Consider the following 16,022-nt stretch of genomic DNA (forward strand, 5'->3'; position numbering starts at 1 on the left):
CTCAAGGAAAACAGTTGTACTGAAGGTTGTACTTTTATGTAGTAAATTATTAAAAATATTTCCAAGTAAATGTGTTCCAATTTTTTACAGTATTTACATTTGTTATATGTATTTTAGTATTTTACCATGTCTGCATTCCATGTAAAACTACCAAATAGTGTAGACTTAAAATATAATTGTGTATTACTTAATATTAAATAATTCAAGGGTTAATTGAAAATGACAAATAGCTGAAACGTGTAAGCAATAATTAACTGTTTTATAACAGACCGACAAACCCAGGAAATAATACACAATATCTCGATTAACCACACAATTAAATAAGTAAAAGACAGGAGTTGCTTTATTTGAAAATAAAAACATTTGTACTTTTATTTATAAACTTAAAATTGAATATAAATATAATTAAACTAATGAAATTAATTTGGTCAAGGTAACGGCCACGGTAAACCAGAAAAGTCCACAGGTCCTCCTAAACCGGCATCGGCCTCCAATAGACTCATAATAACAGCCATGGCCGCTTCGTCGTTTCCATCCACGGAAGAAGTAGGGTTAGCTCGTTCTGTTCTCGTCGTATCGTCCTCTATCATTTCCATCATTCCTTCATCCGTAGTTCCACCTAGAACTAATGGAGTGCAAGATTACTTTTAAATTGGAATGTAACATAAGGAAGAAAAAAAAACTAATATAAGGATTATAGATTAATTTCACTAACCAATATAATATATAAAATAGTGGCTTGAATCTGCTAAAATGATTACTACCCTATGCCGAAGAAATATGTGGTGACTACCAAACTATTTCAGTGCTAATTTCCATTCACAAGGCACTGGATCGGGGAGATTTTGTAGGGGCACTTTTCTTTGATCTCTCAAAGCATTTGATACCATAAACGTAAGAGTTGCTATAGAGAAGTTAAAAACTCTTGGTTTTAGAGATCAGTTCTCATTATGGCTGTCATCTTATTTATATTCTAGGAAGATCCTCGTTAAACTTAGTGACTCACGATCAGATTATGGTGATATTGATATTGGGGTTCCTCATGGTTCAATATTGGGGCCATTAATATTCCTATGTTATGTGAATGATATGCCCAGATATGTCAGTTCAAATAACATATTTATGTATGCAGATGGCACAACTATTGCTACATGTGCTTTAAGTGCCGAGGAATTAACTGTTCAACTGAATGTTATATCAGAAGATTTTTCAGAGAGATGTAAAAAAATGCATTGATTGTTAATGCTAAAAAACCACAAGCACGCAATTCTACTATAGATCAAAATCAAGTTACCAGTTTTCTATAAAAGAAAATGATAGCCTGGTTCATTCTACAACTTCCACAGGTTTGTATCTGGATAGTAACATGAGCTGGGAATCTCAAATTAATCATGTTTTCAAAACAATAAATAGTAGTTATTAAGCAATATTGCTTTTATAGTAAATAAAGTTTTCTTAAAATGGAACAGTTATTGAATATTTAATATGCAATTGTTCATTCTCATTTAACCTTTAATATAAACCTTTGGGGTAGTACTGTGAATGCTGCAAGAGTGTTAGAGAAGGATAATTCGGATAATTTTTAATTTACCATACAGGCATTCATGTATACTACATGTAAAAGCCAATAGAACTACTCTTCTTCTTAAAGTGCCTATCCGTTCCGGACGTTGGCGATCATCACGGCTATCTTCACTTTGCTTATTGCAGCGCGGAACAGTTCAGTGGTAGTCGTGTTATACCACTTTCGCAAATTTTGAAGCCAGGAAATGCGTCTTCTTCCCGGTCCTCTCTTACCATTTACTTTCCCTTGGAGAATCAGCTGGAGAAGGCCGTAACGTTCTTGATTTCTCATTACATGACCTAGATATTCCAACTTTTTAGTTTTGACGGTCATGAGAATTTCACATTCTTTCCCCATTCTACGCAGGACCTCCACATTAGTAACTCTGTCAACCCAGGATATACGTAAGATGCGCCTATAACACCACATTTCGAAAGCTTCGAGCCGATTCATAGATGCAACAGTCAGTGTCCATGCTTCCATTCCGTAGAGCAGAACTGTGAATATGTAGCAGTTCAATAGACGGCATTTTGTTTTTAATGATATGTCTCGACTGTTGAAAATAGTTCTCATTCTAACGAATGCTGCTTTTGCTTTTATTATTCGCTGTTTAATTTCTGTTGAGTGGTCCCATTGGCTATTTAAATTGGTGCCTAGATATGTATATTGCTCGACTCTTTCGATATTCTGCTGGTTGATTGTAAGTTGAGCGTTTAGTATTGGTTTTTTACTAATTGTCATAAATTTGGTTTTCTTTATGTTAAGAGCTAGTCCGTATCTGTTGCTGACTTCTGTTATGCGATTTGTTAATATCTGTAAGTCATTCAGATTATCGGCAAAAACTATAGTGTCATCTGCATATCTAATGTTATTCAACCATTCACCGTTTATAGTATTCCTTTCGCACAACCGTCTAAAGCTTCCTTAAATACCCATAGAACTACTAGTTTTCATTTAAACTCTGATTATCACCAGTACTCAACTAGGTAAAGTGATAGAGTATCAAAACATAATACAGCACGATTTGAAAAATCCCAGTATTATTTGGGTACGCGACTTTTCAATCATCTTCCCAAAAGTATTAAATCTGAAACAAATTTAAATAAATTTCGAGGTAAATTCAAATTTTTTTTATTGTAGAATTGTTTCTACGTGAATATCTGCGTGATGTAAATAATTAATCATATGTACTTTTTATCTTTTAATTCTAAAATTGTGATTTTTTATTAATATTTATATTTTTTACTCGACTTGTCCTATATCATGTAATTGATCTTTCAGGATGAATAAAAAAATATGATTATAATTAACTTAGCATTGAAATATGCGACGAGAAAAATGTATCCGAAGATTAACTTCGACATAGATATTAGATAAAGGAGCATAAATCATGCTTGCCTTTACTGATGAATGACATGGTACGGATGGATGATGATGTATATATAATTGCATAGTCAACAAAAAAGTAGTAGTTTCAATATAAATGAAGATAAAACAAAATATGGTCGCTTCAAAGTAGGAATGACAGCCAATAGGGGGTAAAATATTAAATTTATGCCGCGAGGTTTTGGTAAGAGGTAACAAAATAAAAATCTACAAGAGCATGATACAACTAACAGTCACGTAAAGAAGCAAAAAATTGACTTTAATGAAAAAAGAAATTACTAAATTACAGGTGGCTTAGAAACACGTGGAAATGGAGTCAGAAAGGATTTGGAGAAAATAAGTGTGAGATTTAGAAAAAATAATAAAGATTCAGGACGAATAACACTATTGATAATGATGATGATGAAGCAATAAACAAAAAATATTGGTGATCATGGAGAAATCTAGAGATCTTAAAAATTTTTTGACTATGTATCTATATCTATATTTCCTTTTGAAAGCACTAATGACCCAATCCAACTGATATGATATGATATTTTTAGGCAACTCGGACTACTAACGTGGGCATCGTTGGTTGCCTAAGGTGTAGATAATGAATATCGTCATACCATGGTATTATCAAAGAATATAGACGCATATGCGTCTATATTCTTTGGTATTATCAACGAATATGGACGCATATTCTTTGGTATTGTTAACACATATGTATTTAATGTATCTTACAATAAAAGATAATAAAAAACCTGTTATAGAGTTTAATAATATTCGAAATATTAAGAAACTAACAGCAATGGAATGTTTCTGCCTTGGTGACGTGGTACACTGAGGTGGAATTTGAGTAGGAATCATCGCGGGAGCTAAATTCATAGACGAAGTGGACGATGTACTTTTATGATTAAGGAGAGGTCCCCATCTTGAAGGCGACCAGGGTTATAAATACTGGAATATCTAAGGTGTCACTCACTAAATCGATAAAATTCTCAAATCAAAGAGAATCAAGACAATATTTACCCCTCAACAAAAACTATCTCTTGTCCGATCTGTCAAAGACAATATTCCAAATGAACAATACGGAGTTTATAAAGTTTCTTATGCAGATTCTCACAACATTTCACGTAAGTCAAAACAATCGAAGCCTACAAAATAGGATCATTGAACATTCCATTCCCGTTCGAAACTCCGATTCAGTTTTAGCCCTACGTGAACTACATCTCATACATGTCACACAAACACTGTAGCCCCTTTTCTATAAACTAAAAATTATTGGATAAGCCATAGAGATCAAAAAACGCTCGAATTGTCTCAATAAAAATTAACGGCACCGACCAACTTTCATCCAAACGCCCTATCAGTAAACCACGTCACTACCTACAGTATAAGTAGAGCGTCCCCCGTCCCAAGCAGTAGCAGTACAGTAAATAGTACACAAGTAAAGTAATCTGGGATTCAGGAGATTGTCACAAGGACCAGTCGACCTATCGTTAAAATCCAGTTGATACTTTTATTTCGTTGTATAAGATAACGATTAACTTACTTGGATCTGTAGCTACACTAGACAGAGGAACATTTCTTATGTCGTAGAATTTTGGATCTGAATATTCGGATAGTAAAGTATGCTTTTGTTCTTCTGTACTTTGAATACTTGGTGATACACGAGCCTGAAAAGAAAATATTAATCGATTAGTAATTCAAAAAAATGTCTTTAAGGTGCAATTCATTCTTCTGCCACTAAAAATATTAGACTGATAAAAATGAAACAAAAAAATTATATAAGAGAAAAAAGATGTTTAAGTTCAACCATATTCTTGTCCACCAGGTGGAAATTGATGGCACTCGTAAAGCATTTTTGATTTGAAGCTTTTACTACTTTAGTGCTTTAATGTGGCTTGGCTGTCCTATTTGACGCATTTCTTTTGTTTTCATCGGTTTTTGTTTAGCATATATTCGACTGCCATGTACTTCTTGGTTAGAAAATTGTGATTTCAGCATCGAGGAATCTTGACCCTTCCACTCCGGACCCCATTTTTGGTCCACCATCGGTATACCATTTTTGGGAGTTTGACTCTTCCGGTAATTCTCACGGTATTCCTCTACTTGAGGAACGGACATTATATTTATGGTCTAAGACCAATTTGGTCGGTGTCTAGTCACTTACAACGCTATATCCAACAAAGCGATCACTCTGAGATCTTCCAGATAAACTTTGAGGTTACTTTCTTTGAAATGGCACTCCTTATGTAGTGTGAGTGTCTGTTTTATGCTCTTTAATTACCATCGGAAGGGAATCTAAACCAAGGATGATCTCCATGGAGGCTTGGGAGTTGTTCTCCTGGCACCTATGAGACTCAAACATGCTAGCCTTTGCATCTTGACTAAATTCGCTTTCGCTGTACGTTGATCTACTTTACTCCATCAGAAAACAGATCCACAGAGGATGCCAGGTCTATGTAACTAGTTATAGATACAGATGTTCGCTTTGTTTCCTTCTATTTCACCTTAAGCATACGTAAAATCTTGCATTGGAACAGAAGGCACTTGGGAAAAATTAGACAGGCTTGGGTGAGGTTATGTTATTTCGATGAGCAGCTCCGAATGTCCACGCTGCTATGATTAATTGAATTATATGTCACCGTTTTACAAGTAAATAAGTAGTTATATTTCTTTAGTCTGTGCTTCATTAAATACACAACACAGTAATAAATATGCAGAAGAACAGACGGGAGATCAGATAAGTCTACGATCAAGAACTACATGTATCGCGCTATCTCAGAGTAAAGCCTATGATAGTGTCTCCCTGGTTAAAATATGGACAGCGATGGAAGAATTAAACGTACATATAGAACTAATAAAAGCTGTTAAAATAATCCACCACAACGCAACAATAAAAATCAAACAAGAAACTAAGGTTAGCAAAGGACCCAGAGCAACAAGAAGGTCTTAAACAAGGTTGCTGCTTATTACTCACATTGTTTAAAATACTTTTAGAACAAAAATATGAAGAGGACTTTCATGTCGGAAAAGGCTCTCGAATGAACAAGAAGATAAATAGAGCAAACAGGTTGACTAAATATACCATAACACCATTTTCTATCTGGTTGGAGTAATTTATACTACAGTATTTTGTACTTACATCCCAGGTAATATCGGCAGAGAAAACGAAGATTCCGGATCTGGACTACTACTAGACGAAGAATCTCCTCCACGTCGCTGTGAATCCATTACTTGGTCAGCTATTTGTCTACCTATTTTACTAACTTCTATGTGATTACTTATTAATAGGTGCATATCTTTCCCATTAGCTAAAATACGTTTTTAAAGTATATCATCGAAGATTTAAGAGATTATAAAATTAAGATACTGAGGCGAAAAGAATATAAAATAAGTGTAATAAAAAAAATCTTACGTTGTGAAAGAAAATTGATATTTTCCCTTATCCTATCGGATTGGCTGGCACTGCTTTCAACTGTCCTAAAATCAGTCCTAAAAGAAAACAAACATGTAATTTTCAAAATGTAATACTAAAATATTGTTCTGAAGCTATTTACTTATTTTCTTGTAGGATCTTAATACAATCTAATATTTTGTGGTCAATTTCCAATAATAATAGTAAATGGTATTGCTAAAAGATTAAAGCGGTCGATAATACATTCTCCACCTCTTAGATTGGAAGATGGTAGTTAGAGCAGAAGTAATATACAGAAAGAATTGTTGCTTTTCATAATCAAAACTGCTGCCACGGTCATATGCTTAAGCTATATACTGTGGTGCTGCTTTGGCTCCAGTCTGGAGTGGGACGGTAGAAATATTGTCTTACCGGAGGCTATTAATACAGACAGACAGAAAAAGTTTGTTGGGCATGGTAAGCGCCTACAGGACTGTCTCAGGGGAGACACTGTGGGTTACCACTGGCTGTGTGCCTACCTACGTTTTGGCGAGTGAGGGCACCCGTTTTGTTTTGACGAAGTCAAAACAACGGAGTGACTCAGAGTGCGAGCCGTGAGCAGAGACCAGCAATGTGCGCACCGGCAACTGGATAATTTCCTGGCGCAGGTGCTCATAAGTCACGGGTGCTTCCGGACATACCCCTTCAGGCTCAAGAAGGCAGTTTCAAACACCTGCCCTTACTGCGGAAAAAACCGAATCTCGGTTCAAATATAAATGACAATTGGGATATGGACAAAGGGATAAAAATCCGCATTAAAAAGGTCAGAGCAAGGTTCTTCTGAATGAAAAAAGTATTATGTGGACAAACTATTAATATTAACCTGAAAATAAGACTCGTCAAATGATATATTTTCTTGACATTATTGTAGAGAGTTGAAAGATGGACGATCACTAAATCATCGTCATCGTCTAAAAAAGCAATCCGAAGTAGTATCATAAAAGTACAAAAATTGGAGTGTTTTGCGCATGTCATGTGAAATCCAGAATGTTATGGAGTCCTCCATCTTATTATTTAGGACAAAATATGTGGAAACTTGGGTCCCGGTCAAAAAAAATGGTTACACATCATGGCTTCGTATCCTACTTGAGTGGTTTAATCAGTCTTCATCGTCACTCTTATGATATCCAATATGATAACCAATGTTCAGTAATGGACATGATACGGAGAGAAGAATCACAAACCCTAATTATAATATCTTTCTGATTTTCACAATATGAATAACATCCAGACCTTTTTCATACGTTGGATGACCGTGTTGTTTATACAAAAAGTCAAAATAAACCAAATACTTACAAAATTAAATTATTTTTAGAAATAAAGTTCTCAATTTCTTTGGTCCACGGATTTTTGAACGACTTCCATTCGCTTTGGATCTTGATGAAACTGCCGCTTTTTGTTCTAAATCTGTAGACTTCTGTAGTGACCGCGTTTGTACTCTGTAACGCTACTTTATGATACTCTGCCAAAGACTGGATGTCTTCGTGGTGAAAATATTCGTACATGGAGGTACCTAATAGTTCTTGGGGAAGAAAGCCTAAAACTAATGTTGATCTGAAAGAATAATGTGGTTATAGTTATTGGTCATACTAAAATGATATTCGTATACATAATTAAACAATTTTCTACATTGGAGCTCGTCGTTTTGGCTAGCTCACTCATAAGGTAGACTCAAAATATTGATTCAAATATTTAATCAACTCAAAATTAAAATAGTGGTATTTTCTTTCTATTGATTTTCTCTTTTTATATAGGTAACCAGATCGTATTACATTCTGCTGATTATTTTGCGACGCAATTAGTTTCATTTAACGTAATTAGAGCCACTTCTTTTAACCACCTGTTTCTTTTAGGAACACACTTAAATCTTTCCATTTAACTCATTAAACAGAGAAAACTGTCGGCGCAATTGCTGCCCCGTTTGCTCAATCCGGACAACAAGCGTAACCGTGAGACCACTTCAGATCAGTGTTTGACACTATTTAAGAGAATTCGGAGTTTCTACGTCGTTTCGTAATCGTCGACGAAGCATGGATCCATTGGTACATACCAGAGACCAAGAAATAGTCGAAACAGTGGACGGCACCCATCGAATTTGTTCCGAAGAAGGCGAAGACTGTTCTATCGGCTAAAAAGGTGATGCCCACCATTTTCTGGGATTCACAAGAGGTACATTACATCGACTACCTGAAGAAGGGCAAAACAGTCACAGCACTCCACTACGCTGAATTATTGGTCCGATTCGACGTCGAATTGCGAAATTGGTCAAACTGCTGGTCCATCCACCGTATTTTCCAGATTTGGCCCCGTGCGACTTCTTTCTGTTTCCAAATTTGAAGTATTCCAAAATAGTAGATTGAGATTTTGTTGTAGAATGTTGTTAACCGCTTTTGTATAATAAAATACCTTAAAAATCCTTACCTTTGGTCAATAAATAAAAATTTTCCATCCAAGGCATGCCTCGAAATAAACTGTATCTGCTTTACATTGGGCCTGCCTTGACAGTTGGCAGCAATTGTGGAAATATGTGGAAGAATTCGTCCTATGGCCACCAGACACGACAAATTACACGATTCTCCGTCACCATCCTCTTGTTCCTCCAGACCTATCTTCGCTGGAGCCCAAGACTTCAAATAGCCGGTGCATTGGATGACATTGTACTTTTTGTCTAAAAATAAATAAATTATTAAACAATGGCGCTTAAAGTTGTCAGGTAGTTTTTTTCTTCTTCATGTGTTAAGTAAATCGAATTTGTCAAATTCGTTTTGTAAATCTTCATTTTCTTGCATTTTTCTGAATAGTACGCTTATTTTGCATCTCTTATTATTCTTTTTATTATACTTTACAACTGTTGGTACCTATAAGATCTTATTATTAAATTCTCTTCTTTTATAAATTCACCTGTCATTTGGTCTGTTTCCTTGTGTCTTGTTGTTGAAGCATTTTTTTCTTGGATCCATAACCGATGTTTTAAAAATCTTCCACCGATGATTTATTCAAAAACACTAAAAATATTAAAAGTTTCTGTCTATACAAACCTGAATTATATTTTTTCCTCCTGTGGTACCCAGTCGTTGTGTCCGCCTCCTCTTTTACTTGCGAAGATGAATTACATTTCATTCTACAGAAAAAAGATCTCCTAGCACCTGGACATAAGCGAGAAGCACCTTGCGGAACATCTGTTTTTACAGGTAACATTGCTGTGAAAAAGTGAATAATGAAAATTTAACTATACAATTAAAAAGTGATGCATTCGACCGTTACTTGATGGATATTCATATTGTATCAACAAGATATCAACAAAAATAGCCAAATACATAAAAAAGAAAAAAATAACACCAGCTTTTAGAACAAAGAACAACTTAGGCACATATATTAAAAACAACAAGACCCAAAATAAAAAGCACTTACACACAAGCAGTGGTGTATACAAACTTAAATGCGGCGACTGTCCAAAAACTTACATCGGTCAAACTGATAAAACTTTGAACAAATGTATAGCAGAGCATAAAAGGCCTTCCAATAACAGAAAAATAGGTTCTAGATACGCACTTCACGTTCTAGATCGTAATCATTCTTTTAATGACAAATTTCAAATTCTTCACATCCAAAATAAAGGCCTTAATCTATCTTTATTAGAATCCATGGAAATTAACAAAAAAATACAGACATAATTTTGAATGACCAACTTAAGACAAACAGTTCTCCCCTCCTCAACCTATTCAAAATATATCACTTGAGAAAAACTTCAGAGGAAAGAAAAGAAATTTTCTAAATGGTAAGACATGAGGAGTTCTAATGTTTAATCTATTTAATAAATAGTTTAATAAATTTACTGCTAACTCGTTAGGGTATTTCCAGAAGTTTAAAATATTTATCACCACTTACATAATTAACAATAATTAACTTCACTGTTTCGATCTTCAAGTCCCTGTAAATATCTGCATTTGGAATGAACGACACTGCATCAGTTATGGCACGATGAACGTTAGATTGAAATCGCTCTAGCATCGCTATGTCGTTATCTGCTGTAATCTTATGTCTCTAGAATAGTGAATGATTACCTTAATGAGGTTCAATTTGAACGATTTTATTGGCCATCATAGAGCTCAGATTTAAATCCGATCGAGCATTCGTGGGATAACTTAAAACGTTGCATTTAGAAAAGAAATCCTGTTTGTATGACACTAAAAGAGCTAAAGATTATAGTACAGCAGAATGATGACATATAACAGAATGTTCCAGATGTACCGACTGAGGTACGGAGAAACTATTGTTCATAATAGGCGAATAGAGATGAACTATTCCAGATGGTTCTAGAAATAAGTGTTTCTGTATTTAAGGAGCCCTGTTATGACCAATGCACATGCCCCAACTGATGACAAACCAGAGGAAATTAAAGAACAGTTCTTCGAAGACATAGAGCAAACCTACAGAAGATGTCACAGAATGACATTAAGATTGTATTCTTCTTCAAGTGCTATCTCCACGGCGGAGGTCGGTAATCATCATAGCTATTCGGACTTTTGAGACGAAGGAAGATTGTATTAGGTGACATGAATGCAAGAATAGGACGAGAGCGAGTTTTCAAGCCCACGATAGGAAAGCATAGCCTACACAACACCAGTAGCGATAATGAATTACTAGTGATAAACTTAGCAGTGGCACTAAATATGACAGTCGCTGGCACCTATTTTAAACACAAGAACTCACACAAGGTAACCTGGACCTCCCCTGATGGAAGAAAAACGAGTCAGATCAAATCTTAATAGATTCAAGGCATGGAACAGACGTAATAAACTGTAGAAGCTATAGAGGCGCAAACATAGACTCAGATCATTGCCTAGTGATCTCAACAATGAGGGCTAGAATTTCAAACACCAGCAAAGAAAATAAAATGGATAAATAAAAATGGAAGGTGCAAAAGCTGACAGATGCGACAAATTTACATAAATTAGAACCGTTCGTTTTATTTAAACACTTTATACAATATATTCAAGATTGAATTCAGAACATTTCACGATGGATACAAGCAATAGTCAACGCTCGAGGACGGAGTACTCGCTATCTATTGTTCTTTTAAACAAAACAATAAAATAACGTATGGTCCTAAAGTTTTGGGAAAAATTTCACCTGGTCTGATTGAGAAGGAAAATGCATTTAACAAAGAAGGCCATGGAATTAAAATGTCATCAGTTATTGACATTTAATAAACAAAGCAGTCTTATAAAGCATGTCTTATAAAATTGATATTCGTCGAGGTGTTTATAATATGGTTGGGCGAATGTCTAAACGAGATATTGTTAATATTTATCGAGATCAAAACATAAGCAAATCGACAATTTATCGCACAATCAGAGAATGTGAAGAAGGGATACCATGTGTTAACTTGCGTAAAAGTGGCCGACCGCGGATTTTGATCCATATAAGAGAGGCAAGACTGATTGAAGCAGCTAAGAACAAAATTGGGGTCTCACAGCGAAAACTGGCCAGAAGATTTCATGTTGGAAAGACTACAGCATACAGGAACCTATCGAGTAACAATATTATCTACCGGAAAAGAAGGAAAGCTCCAAAATACACAGAGGAACAATTAGAGAGAATTCCGAGATGTTGCCGCGCGTTCAGGCGAGTGCATTTCGTCAACAAGTTGATCGTGATGGACGATGAAAAATATTTTACTTTGTCCAACTCTGAAATGAAGGGTAACGATGGGTTTTACACGAACGATTACGAAAATGTACCTGATGAAATAAAATTCAAAAGTAAGAAAACATTTGAGGACAGAATTTTGGTATGGTGTGCAATTTCTGAGGCTGGCTTTATCTCACAGCCCTACATTGGTGTTATTCGAGGCGAAGCCTTAAACGCAAATATTTATATTCAAAGATGTCTCTGTAAATTGCTTCAGTTTGTGAACACACATCATGCAGATGATCAAATAGTCTTTTGGCCAGATCATTTTTCATGTCATTACGCCAGGATCACAAGGGACTTGTACGAAACTAACAACATTACCTTTGTACCGAAAGCAGACAATCCCCCCAACCTACCTCAGGCTCGTCCAATAGAAGAGTTCTGGGCAATATTAAGTCGGAAAGTCTATAATAACGGATGGGAAGCACAAAATTAGGAACAGTTAAAACGCCACATATATACAAAAATTAGAGAAATTGACGCCGAGGTCGTCCAAAGGATGATGCAACGTGTCAGAGGAATTATTAGGCAAATCGAAAATAATAGTCCCTTGTCTGTCATTTGAATTTTGATTTATAATAAGGATAGTTAAGTTAAATTATTGAATAATTTAATAAAAATATAAGATTATTGTGGTCAGAGTTATATGCTTTTGAAATTTTTCCCAAAACTTTAGGACCATACGTTACGACGTCGTCGAGATAGAGGCTTAATTTCAAGCTATTTTTTGTTCACATTCCAAAAATTTGAATTATTAATTTTTTTAAATTATTTAGGTACCTACTTAAAATAATTTCAAAATATTCCATATTTTTTTTTCATGAGTGTACTAAAACTTTTTTATAGTTGGCCTTGCAAATAATAGAAGCAGAAAACGATCGAGGAACGAAAAATATTGGAAAATTATTAGAAATAAAAAAAACTTTACCAGAAATACTAGGAATACTGGTGAAGATTACATTTCAAACGATTGTATAAAAATTAACGCAAAGCGTTTCGATAATTTGTACATATAGAAAGAACTGTATTAATTTATTTTTATTCACTAAAAGACAAAATACGTTTGATTTACACAGTCCACAATCAATAAAAATAGCGGAAGATCCAGACTAATAGAAACTGGCAGTATAAGAGTCATTATTTTCTATTATATACCTAAATTTTGTTTTAAAACTTATAATAATTGGAAAAATACTTACTTTTTGCATCGATCAGCCTTTCTCTTGGGTTAATATCGGACGAAGAAAGTTGCTCTTTAACTTTAGCAACGTCCTTCGGATGTAAAATATCAAACATGCTTTGTCCTAAAAGATCACCCTGTAAAATCATTATAAAAAGTAAAAAATATTGTAAGGTACTATTTTTTAATAGTAGAAAACAGATTGTACCTGCGAATAGTTGAGTACTTTAGAGACAGACTCTGAAACATATAAGATTCTTCCTCTGTCGCATCCCACAACGAACAAAAAACCATCTGCTGCCTGAAATAAAATAGATAATGTTAGTATTTTATCAAACTCGTTAAAAATACTAGTTGAAATTATTATTATAGTTTCAATATTCCAGATGGACAAATCGGATATTGGAATGGTGGCCTACCGGAACAGAGATCGTCCACCATCACGTTAGACTGACGAACTATAGCGTTACCATAGAAATTAGATGTAAGAGGCACAATATCAAAACAGATGGAAAATTGTGAGGGAGATCTAGCAATAACAGAACAATTAACAACATTAATTAATAAAACTTTCTGGCAGATGCCTTAATAATACTATATGGCGAAACAGACACCTTAACACTGAGATAAAATCAAGAATTTATAAAGCCAGTGTAAGATCAATAATTACATATGCCTTAGAAACAAGACCTGACACAGCCACAAAGCAAAGGCTACTGGAAACGGCAGAGAGAGTACTGAGAAGAATTACAGGATCATACGTTGAGAGTTTAAAAGAGAAGTGAAGACATTAGAAGAAAATGTAACGTACAGAGTATAAATGAATGGACACAAAATAGAAAAAAAGAATGGAATAACCACATAAGCAGAATGGAGGAGATGCGTGTCGTTAAAATAGCAAGAGATGTCACCAATCGGTCATGAAAGAAGGCTTTTGAATGAATTTGTGGTACCAGCGCGTCTTCATTGTCCACATTATAAAAAATGATTAAGATCATGGCATGCACAAGCAGGCGTGGAAGTTCTTACACCAACCAGACGTTTTTTGGTATATATGTCGTGCAGGGTCGGACTGGCTCGTAAAAAGGCGAAAACTTAAACTCTTGAAAAAGGCGCCAACCTAAACTCTAAACAAATGCGCCAGACCCCTCTCTTCTAAATTTTTTACATTAAACTTTTTTAAAATCCTGATATGTACATGTAAACTAAATTAATATTATTTGTGAATTTTTTTATCCAAAAAATAATTTACCATTTAAGTCATAATTTTACTTTAAAATAAATTCATTTCACCAAATCAATTTTTAATAAAATTTGTATCAATTCGTAAAAATTCGATATCTTTTGATCCGAGTGTCCTATCGACAAATATCAAAAAGCGTTTTAAATTTAAAGAGTGCAGCATTATTATGCAATGTTTGTATTTTTGTAATTTGCTATTATTGTAAGAACTTTTTCTAGGAACTAATTATTTATTTTTTTCTTTTGTTAGAAAAATTTATTTATAATTTATTTTTTAGTTTAGTACCTACAAATATTTTGTACTTTGGACCACATAAGCTCTGCTTTGGCTCGATATCATTGTATAGTTATAATAATAATACTCACGAAAATGGACAATGGGAAAGAGAAAGTGCCTAAAGTGTTGAGTGCTTAGTATACAGACTCTAATTCATCATATAACTTTTCCGTAATTGTATCTACTTTTTCGTCGGTGAGGACATTTAGATTAAATGGATTGGACGGTTGAAAAAATCTAGCTAAGTCTCAAATGTAGATTGCAAAGCTAGTAGTTTTAAAATTTCCAATCACATTTTGTCCATGTCTTATCTACTATGAATCCAGTGAGTAAGATGTGCTCCTTTGGAACGGTCGCGGTAAAAATTGTATAGTTTCCTTAAATTACATAGTTTCCAGTTCACCTGATTTCTTGTATGAAAATTGTCTATTTTGTAATATACAACTTTTGTAATAAAAGAATATAAGAAATTTAAAGAACGCTCTAAACTCAATGTTTAACACTTACCTGCAGGATAACATGTTTAAGTTCCTGGTCCGAGAGCAACGAAGGCTTGTAATGTCCCTCCGTGTACGAGGGAAGAGCACCCCTAATAGATTTCAAATGTTGAACGGCCATTCTTAAAACGGTAAGCTTGTCCAATTTCCTTGACATCGCATGGCACATCGGAACCATCGAAGACAGCTCTGTAATGTAAGTGTTCATTTTGTCTCTTCGGCGTTTCTCCACTTCACTGTGGTTCTGTCTAAAATTAATGGTTACTACTTATAAAACAAGTAAAGTTTGATTATGAAGAAATAAAAGATATTAAAGATAAAAGATACACTATTAAAACCTGTTTTAGAAGTTGAACGGAAATACAGGGAACTTACTACGGAAGTATAGTAGAGTACTCTTCCATCGGAACTTTTTCAAATATCAATCATATTTCTTTTTGAAAAATTAAGAAAGTTATGTTCGTAAACTAAAACATTAAGAAGACTACTAGTTTTTTTTTTATTTTTGTCTGTATCTTGAGAAAACTCGTAAATAACGCTTGTTTTATGTTGTAAAAGGAATCTGAAGAAGGTTACTCATTGCCCATCATCGGTAAAAGTACCATAAATAAATAAATACCACAAACTACTCGCAATGATATATGCACGGTACCGTTATTAAATTAATATCCTTATATTTGAATAAAAAATGCAATAATCTATACCGTCAAGGATAACTCTATTCTTGTAATAGAGGT

At 34.4% G+C, this 16,022-nt stretch overlaps 2 protein-coding genes across 2 annotated transcripts; both read right to left on the reverse strand.

Moving 5' to 3' along the window:
• Positions 1-305: 305 nt before the first annotated feature.
• On the reverse strand, positions 306-5,059 carry LOC140431748 (uncharacterized). Its single transcript, XM_072519628.1, has 3 exons — positions 4,910-5,059; positions 4,485-4,608; positions 306-625 (listed from the first exon to the last, which is right to left on the reverse strand). Exons 1-3 carry the CDS (start codon positions 5,057-5,059, stop codon positions 429-431), a joined length of 471 nt encoding a protein of 156 aa, XP_072375729.1. The 3' UTR covers positions 306-428.
• A 2,625-nt stretch (positions 5,060-7,684) lies between these two features.
• cyc (basic helix-loop-helix ARNT-like protein cyc) lies at positions 7,685-15,529 on the reverse strand. The gene is made up of 6 exons (XM_072519629.1): positions 15,296-15,529; positions 13,478-13,570; positions 13,289-13,406; positions 9,431-9,592; positions 8,814-9,060; positions 7,685-7,946 (listed from the first exon to the last, which is right to left on the reverse strand). Exons 1-6 carry the CDS (start codon positions 15,491-15,493, stop codon positions 7,685-7,687), a joined length of 1,080 nt encoding a protein of 359 aa, XP_072375730.1. The 5' UTR covers positions 15,494-15,529.
• Positions 15,530-16,022: the final 493 nt, after the last annotated feature.

The sequence above is a fragment of the Diabrotica undecimpunctata genome, unplaced genomic scaffold, assembly GCF_040954645.1.
Source record: "Diabrotica undecimpunctata isolate CICGRU unplaced genomic scaffold, icDiaUnde3 ctg00001868.1, whole genome shotgun sequence".
Lineage (NCBI taxonomy): Eukaryota > Metazoa > Arthropoda > Insecta > Coleoptera > Chrysomelidae > Diabrotica > Diabrotica undecimpunctata.

What these genes read in the sequence shown, in the direction of transcription:
- LOC140431748 (XM_072519628.1), bottom strand. Translation starts at nt 5,059, where the DNA reads ATGTCCGTTCCTCAAGTAGAGGAATACCGTGAGAATTACCGGAAGAGT. An exon ending in CACAATTTTCTAACCAAGAA is followed by an intron (nt 4,609 to 4,909) that starts GTACATGGCAGT and finishes TTTTCTTTTCAG; the next exon opens with GCTCGTGTATCACCAAGTAT. An exon ending in TAGTGTAGCTACAGATCCAA is followed by an intron (nt 626 to 4,484) that starts GTAAGTTAATCG and finishes GCACTCCATTAG; the next exon opens with TTCTAGGTGGAACTACGGAT.
- cyc (XM_072519629.1), bottom strand. Translation starts at nt 15,493, where the DNA reads ATGAACACTTACATTACAGAGCTGTCTTCGATGGTTCCGATGTGCCAT. An exon ending in AAGTACTCAACTATTCGCAG is followed by an intron (nt 13,407 to 13,477) that starts GTACAATCTGTT and finishes ATGATTTTACAG; the next exon opens with GGTGATCTTTTAGGACAAAG. An exon ending in GAGGAAAAAATATAATTCAG is followed by an intron (nt 9,061 to 9,430) that starts GTTTGTATAGAC and finishes ATTTATTTTTAG; the next exon opens with ACAAAAAGTACAATGTCATC.